This window comes from Bos mutus, chromosome 3 (genome assembly GCF_027580195.1).
Source record: "Bos mutus isolate GX-2022 chromosome 3, NWIPB_WYAK_1.1, whole genome shotgun sequence".
NCBI classification, from domain to species: Eukaryota; Metazoa; Chordata; class Mammalia; order Artiodactyla; family Bovidae; genus Bos; species Bos mutus.
In genome coordinates this window covers 90,263,106-90,286,302 of record NC_091619.1, presented here as the reverse complement: position 1 = coordinate 90,286,302, position 23,197 = coordinate 90,263,106, and the positions used below count along the sequence as shown (strand labels likewise).

Here is a 23,197-nt window from a genome sequence, read left to right as displayed (position 1 = left end):
AGGGGTAGCGTCCCTGATTACAAGTAACGGAGGCTCCTCTATGATCCTGAGGTTCCAGGGAGAGAAGGGGTTAATGCTCTCCCAGCAATTCCTTTCAGGCTAAGCCCTCCGATGCACAGATTTACACGAGGAAGGTTATCTGCAAGATAAAAAGTCATTCCTTTTCCTGAAAGCTGGGAGTCCAGAGATTACAGTGGGAGGCACAGTCAGCTCATAAATCTGCAGGGTTCAGGGCTCTGGGCAGCCCTTCTCATTGACAACGCAACTGGTGCTTCTGCCAGGGAGGCTCCAAAGAAACTGTTTGTCACTATCTCATTTAGAGACTTGACACCAGCACCCTTCGACAGTTCAGCTGGTAGAGCAGAGGGCTGTAGAAGTGGTTAGAGACTGGATACCCAAACGGAGACACTGACACCCAAGTTCACAGATGTGAGCAAAGCCCAGAGACATCGAACCTGTGAAAATCAGGATGGGGGGTCAGCAAGGGCCCTGAGGGCTAGGCTCTTCCCAGATGCCAGCTTCTGACTCTCTTAAGGTTGACAGCGCCTGGGACACTTGGTCTGGAGACATCATAACCAAACTGTATGAAGGAACTGAAGTCCCAGCCCAGGAGCAGGCTGCGAGAGCCCCTCTCCAGGTCGATGTCAGGTGTTCCGAGGCGAGGCAGACAGCCAGACAGCTATGTGTCCTCCACCTCTGTCCCTCTGCAGCTGAGCTCAGGTTTCCTTGCTCGAGGTGATGTGAGTCCACAGCACATGGCAGTGTCTCAGTGAATGGCCTGCATCTTCAGTCTCCCAAAAACCACGGGAAGCCAACTGCTCTTCCGAAAAACGGGCAATCAGTTGCTTCTGCTCAAGCAAGACCCTCTCTGTGAAGTCTTCCCCCAGGCCAAGTGAGCCAGTGTTTCTGTGCTCCCACAGTGCCCATCAACTAACAGCTTGGCCATGGCACTTCTCACAGAGCCTGGCCCACCGCCTGGTCCTTATCTGATGAGCTGTTTTACCCATGGACCAAGGTGCCTTGAGGCAGACTGTAGCTGATTATCTAGGTCCCCAGTGCCTCAAATAAACTTCAAGTGAGAGTGTAAATGGTGATCCAGGACTCAGCAAGCCAAGACACCTCTGGGTAAAAGCCCATATCCTGACTCTTGCCTGAATCCTACAAAGTCACCTCCATCTACTCAACAGTAATGAAGCATTTGCTCTGTCTGTGCCAGGTGGGCATTAAGCCAAGACCTGGGAGTGTGAGTGAAACAGAGTTCCTTCCCCGTGGACCTCAGATCCTGCCCTGAGGCTTTCTCTGCTAACAGTTAATGGAGTCCATTTGCAGGATGAGCTGGACAAGCATGCAGACAACTTAATAGTTATGCAAACAAGCTACCACATGTTCATTCTAAGGCAGTGGGTTCCAAAAAACAACCCACTGAGGTAGTGGAAGGAAAATAGAACGTCTATGAATATTTCTCTTTCATTAAAAAGTAAGGAATTAAGCTTTAATAGTTACTACATGGATTGACAACAGTCCTTGTAAATGCTTCAAATATACACCTCTCACTGCAGGTATGTGCCTGTGGCAGACAGACTCCAAGAAGAGGGGATATATGTATATGTACAGCTGACCCACTGTGCTGCATGGCAGAAATTAACACAACACTGTAAAGCCACTGTACTCCAATTAAAAAGAAAAAAAGACTTCCCCTTCAAAATGCAGGTGGTGCAGGTTTGATCCCTGGTCGGGGAACTAAGATTCCACATGCCTTGTGGCCAAAAATCCAGAAGAGAAGCAATATTATAACAAATTCAATAAAGACTTTAAAAATGGTCCAAAAAAATCTTTTTAAAAAGTGACATATAATAGAGAGCGTAATGGGATCACAAGGTAAGCAATGACTGCTGGAAGGGAAGGAACAGTTCAGATGACTAGGTTGGCTAGTGCAAAGGCAGGATGCGTTCCGGTGATGGCAGCAACTCAGCAAGGCTGCAGGCTCGGAATACTGAGGAGTGGGAGGGGGAGGCGAGAGACCAGCCGAGGAGGATCGGGGTCTTCTTCCTGTACTCTGACACCCTAGGCTAACCACCGACAGTGGAATCATCAAAGAGGCCAGAAAACAAACCAGGCATGAGAACTGGTAACCTTCAGAGAACTGCATGAGTAATTAAAGAGAGGTCATACTCAGGGTCTGAGGCCAGCCTGACAAGTCACAGAGAAACTGGAGAGAACCATCAGACTGTAATCAAATGGAATAAATCTATATTGTGCTGTTGGAGAGGGGACAGGGAGTAGAGAAGATGCTGGAGCCAAAAAGCAGGAACTCCTCTTACAGAAGAATCTGGGAGCTTGTGTTTCCCAAATGGATAAAGACAGATGAGTGAAAGTGAAAGTGTTAGTCGCTCAGTCAAGTTTCCCAAATGGATAAAGCCAAATGAGTAGACTTTCCCACTGAAGCCTCAGCAAGAGGGACATACACATGGACACGCATGTGCACACACACCACACTGGATCATGCTGATGGATAAAAGGGTCCGGGCCTCTTGATGTTTGATGTTAACAACAGGACTGACATCCCTGCCCATTGTTACTGTACCTCACAGCGAGAAGATGAAAGATACTCTCTTGCTTTCCTCTTTAGCTGGACTTGGCTGCTACAACTGTTTGGTTTGGGGCAGCTGTGCTTGTTAGGAGATGGTCCATCTCTGGTGCATCAAAAAAGTAGGCCTGCAGGAAAGGGAGACCCAGGAGGAGAGTTAAAAAATAATGGTCCAGGTCAATGTCCTAGACTCCACGCTAAGAGCTCTTCTGGGCTCTCATGGCCCCTAGATTTCCCCCACCACTCTGGTCATCACTGAACTGTCTCTATTTCTGTCTTGTACTCGACTGCACGCCTTTTAAATGTTTGCTACCATTTATTAAGCACTTGCTACCTATGACTCAATCTTCCTAACAGTCTGGTGGGGTTGTTCTCATTACTCTCATCTGACAGATGAAGAAACTGAGGCTCAGGGAGGCTGTCATTTGATCAGGCACACATGGCAGCAAGAGATGCAGGCAGGACTCACTGGTCCGTCTTTCCAACTACAAAGCTCAAGTTGTTCATCACCACAGTCTCTCCTCCGAAGACCATGTCCTTCTCGTCTCTGCATCGCCAGCCCCTCATGTAGGGCCTGGCACACTATATAAACAATCAATACTTAATGAACTGAACCAAGACAGGCTGCTGCTAAACCAGTCGGCTCCCTCTAAAGACCTTTCAAAGAAAGTGCTAGGCAGCCTCTACCTCTTAATTCTTCAGCCTGGAAATGAAAGGTTTGATAAGTGCTTCCACTCACCATCTACAATTTAACTGTCAAAAATCAGAAGGAGGTGGAAGACTGGAAAACATTAAGGAGGATCTTCCCACCTGTTTTGGTGTCTGAGAAGCCTAATGTGAGCCCAGGAAAATACCAGTCTCATAGCCTTGAATGAGGGTTGTTCGAAGGACAGGTGAACCCATTAATAAATCCGTGACCACCGCCTGCGCTTCATTCCTGCCTGCAGCAGGGACCTCAGGAAGGTGAAAAAGATAAAAAATCAGTAGGAACCATCTCACCAGCTCTACCCTCTATCAGCCAGAAGGGGGCGCCAACACATCGCACTGGAGTTTCCCCAAGGCACTTTCTATTTCAAGTTAGCGCTTCAACAGTCCATTTCAAAAAGTTTCTAGCTGCAGACTCCCTCTAGTTTGTCACCTTCCTGGAGAAATGCTATTAGTTTTGAAAGCCTTCCTCCCCAGAGCCACTTCCAGCAGCTCTGCTTTCTGAAGAAGGAGAAGAATGGCACTAACCCGAGCAGAGGCCAGCCCACACTGCTCGCGTTTGACCCCTCCAGTTATCTCGCACGTGCTCTGGGCCAAGACGCCCCCAGGATGCAAGAATAGCAACTCACTTCCAGGCTCCTGGAGGAAACCCTCACCAGACAGAACAAGCCAGGAAGCCCAGGTTCTAAACCTGGCTCTGCTAGGAACTCACACTATGACTTTGGACAAGTCTTATCTGCAGAATGAAAGAGCTGTAAAAATAATCCCTAACTAATTTCACAAACAGGGCACAGACATTCTATCTGTAGCTGTAACCACCTCAAACATAGGCTTGCATGCATGCTCAGTCGCTTCAGTAATGTCTGACTCTGTGACCCAATAGATGGTAGCCTGCAGAGGAGCCAAACATAGGTTTGGGCATCTCCAAACATACCAGCCAAGAACACACCCTCTACTCTAGTGCCTCCTTAGTCATCCCTGCCAGGCGTATTCCAGGATCAACTTAGATCAAGTGCAGGTACAAGCGCCAAGGAGCCCTCGGCAGGTGTGGGGCTGTCATATACTTCACTGCCCTGAGGCAAACACACCAATTCATGTTTCCTGTTGGAGAGTAGAAGGCCAAGCTGTCCAGTTCACCCAGTGCCCCTCAGCTCAAATAACTCCCCTGATACTTTTTCTCCCATACAGTGATGATGACTGCATGCATCATTCATCCTTACAACAGCAAAAATGCTACCATGTCTTCACTTCTCCTAAGTGAGGAGGTAGGGTCCAGCTGCTGCTGCTGCTGCTGCTAAGTAGCTTCAGTCATGTCCGACTCTGTGCGACCCATAGATGGCAGCCCACCAGGCTTCCCGTCCCTGGGATTCTCCAGGCAAGAACACTGGAGTGGGTTGCCATTTCCTTCTCCAATGCATGAAAGTGAAAAGTGAAAGTGAAGTCGCTCAGTCGTATCCGATAGGGTCCAGAGGGGCAAGCTAATAAACAAAAATGTAAGGAGTGATGGAGCTGAGACTAAAGCCTGTCTCCTAATGTCTGCCTCCACCCTCCTGCATTGTGCAACTCCCCCAGAAGAGAACGGAGGCGGCCGACTCCAGGGTGGACAACAGAACCCCAAGCACGGTGGTCTCCTGGCTAAACAGACAGTTCCCCTTCCTCCAGGAGAGAAAACTGTGCCTCCCCTCCAAGAAGTCCTGTACCTGTGATTAGCTGCCTGCTCCACCATCCAACCTGCCCCATTTCTCAGAACCCTCAGAACCCGACAGGGCAATGTCTTTTCTCCTGCCTCCTTCTCCCCTCCAACTTCTCAACCAGGCATATTTGTGTGTGTGTGTGTGTGTGTGTGTGTGTATGTGTGTGTGTCTCTGTGTATGGGTAAGAAGTTCAGGAGAAAGATGGGAAGCCGCCAGGGAGAGGCATCAATGAAAGGGCACTGCCCTTTTTTGTGACCCGGGACCACTCTTACTGGAGGACTCGGCAGAACAGGCCACAGAGTGGCCCTGGCAATTTCTGATAACCCAGGCCTCTTTTAATAACTTCTTTACATCTGAAAAAACTATCACAGTATGTGAAGGGTTTTCACAGCCATTTCATCGAGTCTCACTAAAGCCCATGAAATATAAATCTCCCTAACAGAAAAGGAAGCCCAGGCACTCAATGCCAAGAAGTTCCCAGTCCAGTGTTCTTTCTACTTGGTTATGATGCTCTCTTTTAGAAAACTGCTGAGTAGTAAGATGGGCAGGTAAACCCTAACTTCAGTGTCGTTTACCCCAAGAGGGAGTAGTAGGCACAGGAGGTAAAAGATCCTGGCTGCAGGTACCAAATTAAATGTGTTAACAACACTACCTCCCTGCTCTGCAGCCCTGTCTGCCTTGCTCCTCTCTATTCTTTACAGAACTGAACATGGCAATATCTTTCTCCTGCCTCCTTTCCTTCACCAACTTCTTAACAAGGAATGTAACACACACACAAAATTCTAAACAGAGATGGGAAGATGCCAGGGAGAGGTGTTACATCGAGAGAGTCAGTTTCAATGAAAAGCACATTCTTCCTCAGCAGACAGGAGGGTCACAGCATTTGAACGCATCAGTCCGGAGGTTCCAAGTACCAAACATGAAGAGTGTCACTCTGCTGCGAGTCCTCTGTCTCAAGGGGTCAAAGCTTAGGCACATGTAAAACGCATGTCAACCAACCCTGTGTTTCAGAACTTGGTACTTTCTAGGAGACTTGTTGAATGATAAAGTATTGGGATCTTATTAAAGCACTCAATGAGACTATGATTGTCTAGAGAAAATATTAAAGATCGGATAGTGCCAAAGATATATTAACTCCTGTTGCAAAGCCTGACCAACGGTCTGGCCGTGTGCTGTGTGGACATCTTCCTATGGGCATCAACGACCTTAACATTCTTGGACTCAAAATTTTTAAAAAACCTATACCAGGCCTGGTTACGGCTACTGGCAGCAAATTTCATACACAGTGTGTATAGAAATGAAAAAACCGTATCTCGTTAAGATCAAAGGAAATGGACCTAACTTATGGGCATTTACGGGACAAGTTCTAGGTTAAGTGCTTTATCTGTATTATTTTATCCTCAGAACGGTTTTCTGTGGCAAGAACTATTATACCCACGTTACAGATTAAGAGATCCAGAGAAGTTAGGTTCCCTGCCCAAGTTCACACAGCTGGTGAGAGATAGAGCTGATCTTTAACCTGGATGCGTCTAACTCAAAAAGTACATGCTCTTCCTAAAAAGATACCCAAACACATTAAACATTGTTTTAAATGTTGTTCATCTTAAAAATAACTTATCTTTTCTATTTTGACTTCATTCTCAAGTTCTCCATCTAAATATGTGCAAAAACCCAGCAAAGGCATGCAGAGGTGGAACTCCCGGACCCCTGCTCCCCAGCCTTAAGTGAAGATACTCATTCATCCCTACTTCCTCTAGCCAGACACCAAATATCAACCAAACTTCAGAAATCAGGTAAAGTCAGAAAAAAAAGAAATTAGGTAAACTCAGAGATTACAACCAAATTCTCATGACTGTTATTTCTCATCCAGCAGAGCCTATTTAAAACAATATTTATTCCAGGGAGCCAGCTTTTAAAGAACCATGGTGTCTGACAGTTTGAGGTCTTAGCGTGGCATCTAAAGCACACCAGAAGAGCATCGGAACGAGACCGTACCAAGCAGCCCACAGAAAGCAGCATGTGAAGCAACACAATCGTCACAATTGTGGCCAATGCGATGCGTCGGTTGTCCTCACGAACAGCTGGCCAAAAGGTCATTGCCAAGACAGAGCCTGAGATGGCCAGGGCAATCATAACTAGAACCCAACGGACCGCTTTCTGGGGGATGATCCACAGTATCTGAAAGAAAAGGAGGGTGGGGAGGGTTTGTCAGAGTGGCATTTGTTCATTCCAGGCACATGTGCTCATAAAGGCCTGGGAGCCCATCAGCAGTGGAGCCCTTGCTGCCACTTGGGTTTCCGAGCACAGCCCACAGAAATCCCACCCGTGTGCAGACCGAGGGGAACGCTTCCCTAATGAAGGGCCCAAGATGCACGGAAGGAACTAGGCTCCCCGGCCCCCATTCCCAGAAAATTTCTAAATTCTGGGGTTATTTTTTCAGATGCACATCAGTGTTAGGTTAGAAATAATGATGCCAGCTGAGTAATTGTGGCCTCACTCAGAGTGAGTGTGGTACTTACTGCCGTGGGGATATAAATGAAGAGTGAATATCCATAGACGCATACAATCTCCAAAAATGAATAGGAAACGATGTTCATAACTTTACTGTTTCTCCATACAAGGAAACCCCAGAGTGCGAGAGGAACCAGCCAGGCATAGGCGTAGATGATTGTGGCTGCGATGGACACTGAGGGCGAGAAGACACAAGTTGCAATTCCACTGTCGCGATACTTCTGGGACCCACTGGACTCACTCCCTGCAGGGGTGTCCATCTGCCTCACTGGGTCAGCGGGTGATGTCTTACTGGTTTCGGTCCCTGAGCTTGGCAAGGTACCCGATAAGCAGCAGATGCTCGATAAATGTGCCAAATCCATGTTCCTTCAGCGTGTCTTTGTGATGATGACTAGCAGTCTCTCCTATGGTTTCTATAATTCACTTTATAACTAACAACTAATAGTATTAAACGACTGAATTATGTACTGAAATGCTTCCGAGGACCACACTACAAGTATTTAAATACACGGAGCATTTCAATCAAATAAAAGTCAACTATCCCCTTGGAAGAACACGTCCTCTTTCCTAATATAACAAAAGCTGACACTGATTTCTTTAGCAAATTTATGAAAATACCCTGGGAACAGATTAACTTGTTCCGTGTGCTATTTAGAGTTCCTTCTGTCTCTGAAACAGGGAGTTTCAACTCATTGATGAATTGCTTAAAATATTCTCCAGTTCCACTTTCTTCTTTAAATAATCCTTGTCTCTGTGGTGCAAATGCTACTGAGTGACTCCTCAGAGCAGCAGCGTTCACTGCATTACTTACTGTCCGTCCCTCCTCCTTCCCAGCAGCAGCATGCCCTGGAGGGTTCGGCTTCACTCTTCTGGAGTGGAGGATCATAAGTGTGGCTCAGTCCACAACACCAGCCCTTCCCACGTGAAAATCAGCAGGTAATCCGTCAAATGCTCTTGGCAAGAACAAAAGCACTCCTAACAACTATGGCCAGGCTCTGGGTAAGATATGTGATTGTCCAAAACACTCTCCAGCTCCCAGAGCAGTTTTTTCATGTAAGTAACTCTGTCACTAAGTCAAATGTAATTTTGCTGATCTACTGCCTTTTTCTTGAATAAGGAAAGGAAGAGGCAGGAAACTGCTGCTATGACGATGGCTGTCCACTGGGTGTCAGGCGTTACACTGAGTGCTTTTCTGAGAGGTGACACCGTATAACGATCAGAGCTACAGACTGTATATACAGACGCTGATCCTAGCTCTGCCACTTGCTGCTTAGTCACCAAGTAGTGTCTGATTCGTTGCCACCCCATGGGCTACTGCAGCCTGCCAGGCTGATCTGTCTGGGGGACATCCCAGGCAAGAATTGCTGGAGTGGGTTGCCACTTCCTTCTTCAAGGGATCTTCCCAACCCAGGGATTGAACCCAGATCTCCTACCTGGCAGGTGGGTTCTTTACCACTGAACCACCTCGGATGCCCAGCTCTGTCACTTATATTAATAGATGAGTGGTGAGTTACTTAACTTTCCTGCCTCAGTATCCTCATCTGTAAAATGGGAATAATAACAGTGCACTACCTTATAAGACTATTAGAATTAAATGAGTAAAAACAGGTATGTTTAGAACATTGACTGATAAATAATAAATGCCCAATCAAGAATAAGCTTTTATACTGTTAAGTGATATATAAATATATTATTTCATATAAACTATATCTTTACTCTAGAGATGAGGAAATAAGACCAGAGAGCTAAGTGGTTTGGTTAGGGTCAAATAATTAATAAGTGGAGAAGCAGGATCTGACCTTGGATGTGTCACTTATACTCTTTACATAAAATGGAAAAATATTGACTGATTGATTCAATGACAACCTCACTAGCATATATATCCCAAGACACCCTGACACTGGGATGCCCAGTCCAACAGGAATAAGAACAGACAAGGACCCCCGCCCCCTGCCCTCCCCCCTTCCCTCCCAGCTTCCACACCCCCAGGTAGGGTGACTCACTCCTCTTCTCTGTCAATATACTTCTACAGACCTCTGACACAGAAATTAACACAAGCCATTCATTACAGCAATATCCAGTTACCTATTTTTCTTTACTTAACCACTGAACTACTTGAAGGCAGACTGACAGCTCATGGATAACAATGATTGAGTTAAATTTAAACCAAGATCACTTGACAAATGGAGTTGGGACTGACTCCATAACGGAAGAGAGAAGGGAAAACAGGCACGGAGAGCGGAGGGGAGGAAAGGAAGGCTACATGGACACACAGACAGGTAAAAACATTATTCCGTAGACACACGGGTATGGGTACATACATATACGGCAACAGTTCATTTTACCGAATCCTTTTTGTACAAGGCACTATTCTAACCTCTTTACAGACACCACTTCTTTAGTCTTGGTCCTATAATATAGACATTCTTATTCCCATTTCACTGACAAGGAATCTGAGGTCAAGAGAGATGAAATAATTTGCCCAACAAGGTAGAAGCTGGTGAGTAAAGCTGGAGGCAGAAGCCGATGGCTGGGGGCCCGAGCCCACGCTCTTACACAGCTTCTCAACAGGAGAGCAGGCCGTCAGGGACACAGCAAGGGAGGGAGAGGACAGAGCAAGGAGCAAAGGCCGATCTCCTGCACAGCCAAACACTCCTACCTTGGGTGGCTGTCATCTGCAAGTCCCTAAAAGCTGTTTTTTTGCCCCCAGCTATCCAATACTGCCACATGAAAGGAAGTTTTATTTATTTTTTTGACTGCACTGCACAGTTTGTGGGATCTTAGTTCCCCAACCAGGAACCAAAGTCAGGCCCCCAGCAGTGGAAGCTGGGTATCCTAACCACCGGACCACCAGGGAAAGTCCCTGGAAAGGAAGTTTTAAAGTAAGAATGTCACCCACAAGCCCACCCTCACCAGGACACTCTCACCTCTGCATTCTCCCTTCTCGGCTCTGACCGTCTGCAGACTGCTTTTAACAAAGCTGCTACCAGCACTGGCGTAAGTTTGGATTATGAGTTCTCCATGTTGTTCTAAGTGCTTCATAATTAATGGCTACAGACACAGCTAGCTGAGTCATCATGCCTTAAATAACAAGGCCCCTACTGCTGCTAACAGTTGGATAATACAAATAACGCTACAGTGGAGACTTTTCTACACACTGCTTTTTACTTATTTTCTACATTTTTCTTTGGAGACATTCTGATTGCTATGGGGCCTTGCCTTACAGTGTACCAGAAGAGTACACAGATTCACAATATTGTGGATATACTTAATGCCACTGAATCACATGCTTAAAAATGGTTAAAATGGAACATTTTAGGTTATTTTAACAAAACAAAAGATAAAAAGACTATGTGGATTTATATGGACAGATGATTAGTTTTGAACCCTTATACAGGAAAATGGGCTGTAGGACCTACAGACAGGGGTCCAAGAACTCACAGTTACCAACTGACAGCATTCCAAATAAGTCAAGCTATTCACCAACCTTTTCGGAATTCGGGCACATAGTGGTATGTCTTCTCTCCCAGATGGATTAAGAAGTTGGAAAGATTCCCACTGATTGCTATGGCAAAGACCAATGTGGCACATATCCAAAAGGGGCCTGCAGAGCAAACCAGAAAACTCAGACAAGAAAATGACGAACCAGCTTCATGGAAGCAATGGAAAATGAACTTGAGATGGAATCAGTATTGTTAAGTGGGAATTTTCTTTTTAAAAGGTCAAATACACAACTCAGTAATTAGCTGCCTTAAAGACAGTGGGGATTGAAATGCACAAAACAAAAACACCTTCCTCAATTAGGTGAATGAAGACACTGATTTGTTTATACGTCTCTTGTTGGAAGATCATCCAAAAAAATTCATGGACATTTTGTTAAACCTTCACAGGTTTAACAAACCTGTGGAGGATACAGGAAGCAAAGGTTACTCCCTTTAGGTAAGTATCAAATGTTAATGCCAGAGAAAAAAATAATTAAAATTATATAGGTCCTTTGCTGTCTAAACAAAGGAGTAGGGCAAGCTTTAGGAAAGAGTTCATTTAATCTAACAAATCACCACGGGTGTCTGTGTATGTGAGTGCGTATATAAGGCTTGCTTTTTTCCTGTGTTTTTTTAATGAAAAAGTAATACACACACACAGTGCATTGTTCAAAAGGCACAAAAGGGGATACAGAGAAAATTAACCTTCTTTCTCTCTGCTCCCTAGCTATTCATTCTCTTCCACAGAACTCACCACCATAACCAGTTTCTGGTGAACCCTGCCAGAGATTTCTATACACATAAAAGCAGATGCATATTTGTGTGTGTGCTTTAAAGAAATGCTAACATGCATATGTACTTCCACCTTATCATGTCCTGGAGATTCTACTATAGCTATTTATAAGTCACTTCAGTTGTGTCTGTCTCTCTGCGACCCTATCGACTGTAGCCCACCAGGCTCCTCTGTCCATGGAATTCTCCAGGCAAGAATACTGGGGTGGGTTGCCATGCCCTCCTCCAGGGGTCCTTCCCAACCCAGGGACTGAACCCATGTCTCTTATGTCTTCTGCATTGGCAGGCAGATTCTTCACTGCTAGCGCCACCTGGGAAGCCCATAAAATTCAGCTTATTCTTTTTAATGATTATAAAATATTCCACTAAGTGAATGAGTACACCATGCTTTAGAAGTCCCTTTCATCATTTCTCTTGATTTCATGACCACTCTTGTTTCTCCCCATCTAGAAAAAGGACTATATGAACAAATACAATTTATAAATCTAGAGATTTTAATAGATTTTAAGAATTTCATTTTTCAATTTCAGTAATATTCTGTAGGGTTTTTTCTTTTGGATAACTGTAGGCACCTTGACATATCACAAAATTAAGAAAATTACTGCGCTGGGGGAGATGATTGGCAGAAATGGATGAGCACTTTTTGAGGCCAAGTTGGTTCCTGAAGGTGGGAAAGGATACACAACAAGCACTTGACTGGGGAGCTCCAAAGAGTCACCAACATCAGCTTCCCAAGCAGCGTCACTGACTCACTAGCCTGCGGGCACTCTGTTACAGCCAAGGATCAGATCCTGTTCACTGCAGTATTCTGCATGCCTAGCACATAAACAGTGTAACAACAACCAAAAAAAAAAAAAAACCCTTACAACCAGTAACAGTAATTTAAAAATCCCCCAAAGCTTTATTGAACAAATGAACAAAACTAACCATGTGTTACTGATGGGCCGAGACCATCGAAGCAGGCGACCACAAGCGATCAGAATATTCTAGTACCATAACTAGGAAGCAGAGACTATCCCGTCCGCTGTCATTTACTACCTCCCTCCTTTGCTCTGGGCCCTGGTGCTGGGGACACAGCGATGTGTGACAGACACAGGCACTGTGTGCTGTGCTCAGGCACCCAGGAGGCATGGCCTCCAGAGACACACACCACCTGCTCCTCCCAGGCCTGCCCCGAGGCTTCACGCTGCCTTCTCTCTTGCTCATGCCTGCCAAAGTCCTACTCCAATTGTGGGGTGGGGTGGGAGGAAGCGTTAACTTCGTTTGCATTGTGCATTTTTATATTATCAAATATTTCTAACAGAAAGAAAAGCCCAAAGAATGATAAACACTGGTGCACTCATCATGCTTAGTTTTCAAATCTTTCTAATGCTGCAGTACTACTCATATCCTTCTCCAACATGCTTCTTTTCATCGGCTACTGTTCTGAGATGTGTCCTTGTTGATGCTTATAGATCAAATCCATTTCTAAAACCTACATAATTCTGTATATGAACACATCATATTTACTTTGGTCATTTCAAAATATTTGCTAATTACAAGCAATGAGGAGGCAATGAAGAATAATACTCTTCTATATGTCTTCTTATTTATCTAGGAGGAGAACTGCTAAGCTGTAGGGCAGGAGCATCTTCAGACTGCTCCAATTTGTGGCACCAGTTACATAGCCACCCACATTTTACACAAGGTCCCATGGCTCCATATCCTTGGCAACACTTGATACCAATGTTTATGAAAAGCTGACTTAAGAGTTATCGCTCCTCTGTTTAGACCCTTCAATGGCATCTCATTCAAGCTAAAGCCAAAGTCGTTACTTGCTTCCAAGACCCTACACGATGTGTCCCTCCACACTGGCCCTCTGACCTCATCTCCTAGAGGCCCTGTTCGCTCCAGCCCGGGCACACTAGTGTCTTCACTGCTCTTTGAGCACACGAGGCAAGTTCCTGCCTCAAGGCCTTTGTACATACTGAGCTCTCTCTTCCATATCATTTATTTATTTGGCTCTGCTGGGTCATAGTTACGGACGTGGGATCTAATTCACTGAACAGGGATCAAAGTGGGGCCCCTGCATTGGGAGGACAAAGTCTTGGCCACTGGACCATCAGAGAGGTCCCAGAACTCTCTTTTTCAAATGCTCTTCTCTGAGATACTTACTTGTATTGCTCCCAATTCCTTCCAGTGTTTACTCAGAATCCACCCACCTACATAAACTTCTACTGTCTCTCTTCTCCGCTTTAAAATTTTTACCTTAGCATTTTTCACTAGCACACTGTTTCACCTATTTTCTTTGTCTATTGTTAAACTTAGATTATAAACTGCCTCTGGGCAGGGACTTTCGTCTTTTTATTACTGCTGTACCTCCAGTGCCTAGAATAGTAAGTGAATTTGTTAACTGAATGAATAAATGAAGACAAGCCAAGTTGTATGATGGCTAAATTGACACACATATATGATATCCCGTTTTAGTTTTTATTTCCCTGATTACAGGCATGTGCTAAGTCACCTCAGTGGTGTCTAACTCTTTGCGACCCTATGGACTGTCACCCGCCAGGCTCCTCTGTCCGTGGGATTCTCCAGGCAAGAATACTTGAGTTGCCATGCCCTCCTGCAGGAGACCTTCACAACCCAGGGATCGAATCGGCATGTCCTAGGTCTCCTGCACTCACAGGTGGGTTCTTTACCACTAGTGCCACCTGGGAAGCCCTATTACAGGTGTGGATAAGCATTTTTTCATGTATTTATTGGCCATTTGGGTTTCCTTTTCTGTGAATTGCTTATTTTTTGCTAGAACTTATAATTGGTTTTACTCTTATCATCAGTAGGCACTCTACATGTATTCTTGATTTTTATCTTTTGTGGGTTATGTGCTCTGAAATATTATCTTTGGTCTGTGGTTTATTTATTTATTTTACCTTGTTTATGGTTTATTTTGTGGTGTAGAAATTTTAAATTTTGGTGTAAATGTAGTCAAATTCGTTCATCTTTCCCTTAGATCCCGCAGACTGGCTCTTCTGTTATCTTGCTCCTGACCACCTTCCTCCAACCCACCCCACAAGGTCAGCCCTCTCTACTAAAAAATTTTATTTTTTCTAGTTGTACTTTTTTTTTTTTTGGTTGCACTATGTGGCATGGGGGGTCTTCCCTGATCAGGGATCAAACCTGTGTCGCCTGCATTGGGAGTGCAGAGTTTTAACCACTGGACTGCCAGAGAAATCCTGTACTTTCTTTTTTTAAGCATGTCTATGAGCTCATGAGGGCTTCTCCAGTGGCTCAGGTGGTAAAGAACCTGCCTGACAATGCAGGAGATGCGGGTTCGATTCCTGGGTCCAGAAGATCCCCTGGAGAAGGAAATGACAACCCACTCCAGTATTCTCGCCTGGAGAATCCTGTGGAGAGAAGAGCCTGCTGAGCTACAGTCTGTAGGGTCGCAAGGTGTCAGACAAGACTCAGCAACTAGAACAACAACATGAATTCATGAGGTTAATAGTGCTGTGTAAAGAAGAATGTTTCAGGATCAAAGGTGAGTGGAAAGGAGACTTTCCTCAGCATCCATTAGAGCAGTTCCACTTTAACTGGTTCTAAATATTGGACAACATCCATAACATTTGATGAAAAGTTTCTGGAACTTAAAAACACCAGTTTTATAGAATAAGTAGGGGCTTTATATTAACACTAAACCGGGTGATGAGAGTGTGTAGTCGCTTCAGTTCTGTCCGACTCCTTGAGACCTCATGGACTCTAGCCCATGAGGCTCTTCTGTCCATGGAATTCTCCAGGCAAGAATACTGGAGTGGGTCACCAAGTCCTCCTCCGGGGGATCTTCCTCACCCAGGGATCAAACTCACATCTCTTATGTCTCCTGCACTGGCACCGCTTGGGAAGCCAAAACCAGGGGCCAGTTCGACATCAACTATTTATAATAAATAGTCGATTGATTATATAATATTGCATATTTCAAGTGTACATAGTGAGTCAAATGTTTAAAAATTATATTCCATTTTTAGTTATTATAAAATGTTAGCTATATTTCCTGTGCTGCATCCTTCTAGCTTATTTATTCTATACATAAGCAGTTTGTACCTCCTAACCCTCTACCCTATCCTGCCCCTCCTCCCTCCCCTCTCCCCTCTGGTAACTACTAGCTTGTTCTCTGTATCTGTGCCTTTGTTTCTTTTCTGCTAGATTCACCAGTTTTAGTTCTTATATTCCACATATAAGTGAAATCACACAGATGTCTTTTTCTGTCTGACTTATTGAACTAAAGTATAATACCCTCCCAGTTCATCCATAATGTTGTCCCATAAGAATGGGAGTTCTTGGTTTGACAACTTCTAACCTTAGTTTTCTCACATGGAAAACAGAGATAATAGCACTTAATACGTTGCCCTCTTGAAAGGATTAAAGAGTGTATGTACTGATTGGTACAAAACAGATTCGCATGAATTCCTTTTCCTCTTATAATCAACATGTATAACTGCTCTAATACTTACTGTTTAGGGTTGAACATATAAATTATTGAACACTGAGCATCAGGTTCTTCATTAGAGAAATGGGGATAATAGCACCTGCCTCAAAGGTCGTTGAAAGAATTAGCTATGCCCAGGTACACCACGTCTTGCGTACAGCATCTGCACAAGAAGCACTCAGAGTCTCTGGCTCTCTTCTCCCCTCAAACACAGAGGTCAACAGTGCTGGAACCCTTTCCCTCAGAGGCACTGGATGGACCTCTGGCCCCTCCTCAGACAGCAGGGAGGTTTGGATGACACCAATCCCCAGGCTCATCCCCTTACAAACTCCCAAGGGGAAGCCAGCCTGCCTGAGGGGCAGAGCTGGAACTCAGCATATCAATGAGTAAGTGTAAGAGAGCCTCCTCCACACTCACCCCAACCACCAAATCCTCTAAAATTAAAATCAATAATCTCCTCTATATGAAGTGACTTAATTTGTCTCAAGTTTGTAATGTCATTTAAAGACTTTCAAAGGACACACTATTCTTGTCATCATGGCATTAATCAAACATGTAATTGCCTTTTCTCCAAAATTCTTTGCAAGAGCTGCTACTGAAGCTCAGAAGAGACACATAAAACGCTCGTGCCCCAACAGTGTGCTTCGCCAGCTTTCGAGGCAACCCACACCCTCATCTGCATTTAGCCGGTACATGAAAAAGAACCAAAACGGCGCTACACGTACCATAGAGATCTGGATTGCTGCGGATATACAACCTTACAAAGTTTTTTCCTGGTATTGGCAAAAGAGACCCCTTTATTCTGTCAAAGACCTGCAAAACAGCATAGCAGTAAGTCTACAGATGATCTTCTTTCTTAAAGTTTAGTAAAGTTTAACTACTGCAAAATTGAAACGGTTATTAGAGCTTTTATTATTTATTATTGTTTTATTATTTCATTTAGTATTTTCAAGTGCCAATAACCCTTTACTTTTGCAGACCATATCCAGTATGCAATACCTGTCACATTACTTGACTGTTTAACAGCAGAAGAAATAAGTCTGCATTATACATCAAAAGAAAGGTGAAACTGGTTTACAGACCTGGTGAGTGTCTACATCAAAGAACGTCTGATAGTATTCAAATGTCCAGAAGGGGGAGCTTTTCTTCTGTCCAGCAAGTAACTGTCAGAGGTAAAATAAAACATAATGAACACAGAATTTCCTTATTCTAGCTACCCAGACAGAGAAAGACAGAGGATCAAAGAGAAACTCAAGAAATACAAAAGACCAAACTCTTCTATATTCATCTATCACTTTTACCATCAGTTCAGTTCAGTTCAGTGGCTCAGTCGTGTCCGATTCTTTGCAACCCCATGAATCGCAGCACGCCAGGCCTCCCTGTCCATCACCAACTCCCGGAGTTCACTCAGACTCACGTCCATCAAGTTGGTGATGCCATCCAGCCATCTCATCCTCTGTCGTCCCCTTCTCCTCCTGCCCCCAATCCCTCCCAGCATCAGTCTTTTCCAATGAGTCAACTCTTCGCATGAGGTGGCCAAAGTACTGGAGTTTCAGCTTTAGAATCATTCCTTCCAAAGAAATCCCAGGGCTGATCTCCTTCAGAATGGACTGGTTGGATCTCCTTGCAGTCCAAGGGACTCTCAAGAGTCTTCTCCAACACCACAGTTCAAAAGCATCAATTCTTCGGCGCTCAGCTTTCTTCACAGTCCAACTCTCACATCCATACATGACCACAGGAAAAACCATAGCCTTGACTAGACGGACCTTTGTTGGCAAAGTAATGTCTCTGCTTTTGAATATGCTATCTAGGTTGGTCATAACTTTCCTTCCAAGGAGTAAGCGCCTATTAATTTCATGGCTGCAGTCACCATCTGCAGTGATTTTGGAGCCCCAAAAAATAAAGTCTGACACTGTTTTCACTGTTTCCCCATCTATTTCCCATGAAGTGATGGGACCAGATGCCTTGATCTTCGTTTTCTGAATGTTGAGCTTTAAGCCAACTTTTTCACTCTCCACTTTCACTCTCATCAAGAGGCTTTTTAGTTCCTCTTCACTTTCTGCCATAAGGGTGGTGTCATCTGCATATCTGAGGTTACTGATATTTCTCCCAGCAATCTTGATTCCAGCTTGTGCTTCCTCCAGCCCAGCATTTCTCATGATGTACTCTGCATATAAGTTAAATAAGCAGGGTGACAATATACAGCCTTGACGTACTCCTTTTCCTATTTGGAACCAGTCTGTTGTTCCATGTCCACTTCTAACTGTTGCTTCCTGACCTGCATACAGGCTTCTCAAGAGGCAGATCAGGTGGTCTGGTATTCCCATCTCTTTCAGAATTTTCCACAGTTTATTGTGATCCACACAGTCAAAGGCTTTGGCATAGTCAAGAAAGCAGAAATAGATGTTTTTCTGGAACTCTCTTGCTTTTTTGATGATCCAGCGGATGTTGGCACTTTGATCTCTGGTTCCTCTGCCTTTTCTAAAACCAGCTTGAACATCTGCAAGTTCACAGTTCACGTATTGCTGAAGCTTGGCTTGGAGAATTTTGAGCATTACTTTACTAGTGTGTGAGATGAGTGCAATTGTGTGGTAGTTTGAGCATTCTTTGGCATTGCCTTTCTTTGGGATTGGAATGAAAACTGATCTTCTCCAGTCCTGTGGCCACTGCTGAGTTTTCCAAATTTGCTGGCATATAGAGTGCAGCACTTTCACAGCATCATCTTTCAGGATTTGAAATAGCTCAACTGGAATTCCATCACCTCCACTAGCTTTGTTTGTAGTGATGCTTTCTAAGGCCCACTTGACTTCACATTCTAGGATGTCTGGCTCTAGGTGAGTGATCATACCATCATGATTATCTTGGTCGTGAAGATCTTTTTTGTACAGTTCTTCTGTGTATTCTTGCCATCTCTTTTAATATCTTCTGCTTCTGTTAGGTCCATACCATTTCTGTCCTTTATTGAGCCCATCTTTGCATGAAATGTTCCCTTGGTATCTCTAATTTTCTTGAAGAGATCTCTAGTCTTTCGTATTCTGTTGTATTCCTCTATTTCTTTGCATTGATCGCTGAGGAAGGCTTTCTTATCTCCTCTTGCTATTCTTTGGAACTCTGCATTCAGATGCTTATATCTTTCCTTTTCTCCTTTGCTTTTCTCTTCTCTTCTTTTCACAGCTATTTGTAAGGCCTCCTCAGACAGCCATTTTGCTTTTTTGCATTTCTTTTCTATGGGAATGGTCTTGATCCCTGTCTCCCATACAGTGTCACAAACCTCAGTCCACAGTTCATCAGGCACTCTATCTATCAGATCTAGTCCCTTAAATCTATTTCTCACTTCCACTGTATAATCATTAGGGATTTGATTTAGGTCATACCTGAATGGTCTAGTGGTTTTCCCTACTTTCTTTAAGTCTGAATTTGGCAGTAAGGAGCTCATGATCTGAGCCACAGTCAGCTCCTGGTCTTGTTTTTGCTGACTGTATAGAGCTTCTCCATCTTTGGCTGCAAAGAATACAATCAATCTGATTTCGGTGTTGATCATCTGGTGATGTCCATGTGTAGAGTCTTCTCTCGTGTTGTTGAAAGAGGGTGTTTGCTTATTAAAAGGTTTTAAATCCTGGTCCCTCCACTAGGGGGCAGCTTCATCAAATCACTAGACTCATCTCAGTCTTCCTAATCTAAAAAGTATAGCTAACAGATCTGCCTTATAGGGTTATAGGGAGGATTAGATTAATTATTGGGGCTTCCCCAGTGGCTCAGTTGGTAAAGAATCCACCTGCCAATGCAGAAAATGTAAATTTGATCCCTGGGTTGGGAAGATCCCCTGGAGGAGGAAAGGGCAACCCACGCTGGTACTCTTGAGTGGGAAATCCCATAGACAGAGGAGCCTGGCATGCTACAGTCCGTGGAGTCACAAAGAGTTAGACATGACTTAGCAGCTAAACAACTCTAGTACAGAAGGACTCAGATGGCCTCAGTTTAAAGTTCCATCTGCACCTGCCAGTTGCATGTCCTGGGGCAAGTCACTTAAACTCTGCCTCCGGTTTCTCTTTTATAAAATGAGCATATGACTGCTTCCTGGCCTTTTGGCTAAGATCAAGTATAAAATGAGTATAAGAACAGTTCCTTGCATATTGGGTTGTTTTGAGGATTACATGAGATGATCCAAGTGAAGAACTTTAAATGGTATTTGGCAGCTATTAAACACTGAATGCTGCTGCTGCTGCATCACTTCAGTCGTGTCCGACTCTGTGTGACCCCACAGACGGCAGTCCACCAGGCTCCCGTCCCTGAGATTCTCCAGGCAAGAACACTGGAGTGGGTTGCCATCGCCTTCTCCGTAAACACTGAATAAATATCAGCTATTGTGATTATAATGATGAGAAGAGTCAATATATTACTTTCAGATGAGGAAATCCAGGCTTAGGGAAATTAAAATATCTTACCCAAGACCACAGAGCTATTACTACTGGCCAGACCAGGACTCAAACTCAGGCTCCTAAGTCTGAGCTCTTGCTGTGAAATCTAGTATATACTGGTATTTAATTTGGCATAAACTTTGGTACTTCTTTTCATATTTCATGGAGTTCCACAAAGCACACCCAGCTCTCCACTATTTCATAAGCCTGTGAACACACTGCTACAAATCGAGTACCCCTCTAGTGAATCACAAGCATGATCCATTTATAAAATATTACTAGAAATACTACTCGGCTGGCCAAAAAGTTCCTGGCACACAGGAAACTGCAATAAATGCGTGCATGAGGTTTTTAAAACTTCAAAGAAAAAAAAATTTTCAAACACAAGTCCAAACCTCAGTTTTGTCAGAATCATCGTTTCCTAGTAACTCATCATCTTCTTCTCTCCCCAAGCCTCTTAGGGGTCCTGGCTTATGCTTTGGGGTTTCACCAGGATCCTCGATGCTGATTGTGGTGGCATCTGGGTCTGCTGCTAGGGAAGTGGTTGTATCACCAAATTCTGAAATCAATTAGAGCACAAGGGTATCAGAGACCTTACTATTAACTTCAAGTCGATCTGTTACAACCTCAGCTTTGCTATAGACCCTAGCTGAGACAAATGGCAAAAGGCTCTGAAAAAAACTCATAGAAAACAAACTGACACAGAAAAATGATTATAAAGACAACAGAATTTGAAGTCAGACCTGAATTGTAGTCCTGGTTAAATTACTAAGTATTCAAGCCTGAGTAAGTAACTTAACCTCGATAAGCTTCAGTGTTCCCATCTCTTCTATAGGGAGAATAATATATAAGGAATTGGGGGAAAGTTAGGAGTATTACCATAAGTAAAGTCCTCAGGAGAGTGCCTAGCCCATAGCAAGTAACCAACCTAACCCTCTCTTCTTTGATTCAAATTCAAAAAAAATTTAATGGAAGTTATTTTTTTCCAATAAATCCCATGTGATCCCTACAGGAAACATGGAGACAAAAATGAAAGTAGAAACGACAGAATAAAAACCACTCTTGCGTGTGTGCATGCTTCGTCGCTTCAGCTGTGCCCACCTCTGTGCAATGCTATGGACTGTAGCCTGCCAGGCTCTGTCCACAGGGTTCTCCAAGGCAAGAATACTGGAGTGGGTTGCCATGCCTTCCTCCAGGGGATCTTCCTGACCCAGGGATCAAACTCCTGGCGACTCCTGTGTCTTCTGCATTGCAGCCAGATTTTTTTTTTTTACCACTGAGCCACCCAGGAAGCCCCCCAAAATCACTCTTAGTCCCACCCATATAAAACTAACACTATTAACTTTTGGTATACTTCCTTTTCTCTGTACAGTAGATTCGTACCAGTGATGATCATTCATTCAGCAAATATTTACTATATGCCTACAACTGCCAAGTACTGACTTAGGATGTGATAGCATACTATGTAAACAATTTTGTATGCTGCTCTGTCTACTGAGAATTATACAAAAATGACTTTTTCATGTTATATCAGTCTTTACAATGAACATTTATGTGTCTACATAGTAGTCATTGAGCTGGAGGTGGGAAGATTAGGAGAGAGACACCACAAGTTAATACAACTATTCCACTGCTATTGGATGTTTAGGTTGCTTCCCACTTTTATTAGAACAAATAACACTGTTAAGAGTATCTGTGCAGACAAAGTTTTAGGGCTTATTGCCTTAGTATGAACACTATCTTAAAGAGATGGGAATACCAAACCACCTTACCTGCCTCCGCTGCCTCCTGTGCAACCTGTATGCAGGTCAAGAAGCAACAGTTAGAATCAGACATGGAGCAACAGACTGGTTCCAAATTGGGAAAGGAGTACGCCAAGGCTGTATATTGTCACCCTGCTTATTTAACTTACAGGCAGAGTACATTCACAAGAAATGCTGGGCTGGATGAACCACAAGCTGGAATCAAGATTTCCAGAAGAAATATCAATAATTTCAGATATGCTGATGACACCACCCTTATGGCAGAAAGTGAAGAGTAATTAAAGAGCCACTTGATGAAGGTGAAAGAGGAGAGTGAAAAAGCTGGCTTAAAACTCAACATTCAAAAAACTAAGATCATGGCATCTGGTCCCACCATGTGGCAAACAGATGGGGAAACAATGGAAACAGTGACAGACTTTATTTTCCTGGGCTCCAAAAATCACTGCAGATGGTGACTGCAGCCACAAAATTAAAAGACACTTGCTCCTTGGAAGAAAAGCTATGACAAACCTAGACAGCATATTAAAAAGCAGGGACATTACTTTGTTAACAAAGGTCCATCTAGTCAAGGCCATGGTTTTTCCAGTAGTCATGTACAGATGTGAGAGTTGGACCATAAAGAAGGTTGAAAGCCGCAGATTTGATGCTTTTGAACTGTGGTCCTGGAGAAGACTCTTGAGAGTCCCTTGGACTGCAAGGAGATCAAACCAGTCAATCCTAAAGGAAATTAATCCTGTATATTCATTAGAAGGCTAAACCTGCAGCTCCAATACTTTGGCC

The 23,197-nt window shown here is 44.0% G+C and overlaps 1 protein-coding gene and 1 long non-coding RNA gene across 7 annotated transcripts in view; one reads left to right on the top strand and one right to left on the bottom strand.

Annotated features, from left to right (window-relative positions):
* Positions 1–23,197, bottom strand: part of YIPF1 (Yip1 domain family member 1) — a 40,099-nt gene that overhangs the window by 11,907 nt on the left and 4,995 nt on the right. For all 6 annotated transcript variants that reach the window (XM_070368019.1, XM_070368018.1, XM_005903593.3 and 3 more), the window contains exons 3-9: positions 21,050–21,213; positions 17,319–17,399; positions 16,962–17,049; positions 10,985–11,101; positions 7,506–7,672; positions 6,982–7,164; positions 2,585–2,715 (exon numbers count right to left, since the gene is read on the bottom strand). In XM_070368019.1, the coding sequence (XP_070224120.1) occupies positions 2,626–2,715; positions 6,982–7,164; positions 7,506–7,672; positions 10,985–11,101; positions 16,962–17,049; positions 17,319–17,399; positions 21,050–21,213 (890 nt within the window). In that variant the 3' untranslated portion in view covers positions 2,585–2,625. The remainder of the gene's footprint in view (positions 1–2,584; positions 2,716–6,981; positions 7,165–7,505; positions 7,673–10,984; positions 11,102–16,961; positions 17,050–17,318; positions 17,400–21,049; positions 21,214–23,197) is intronic.
* On the top strand, positions 9,686–16,945 carry LOC138987247 (uncharacterized). Its single transcript, XR_011463716.1, has 4 exons — positions 9,686–9,776; positions 14,259–14,439; positions 14,764–14,827; positions 16,824–16,945. It is a non-coding gene; the product is annotated as an uncharacterized lncRNA (long non-coding RNA).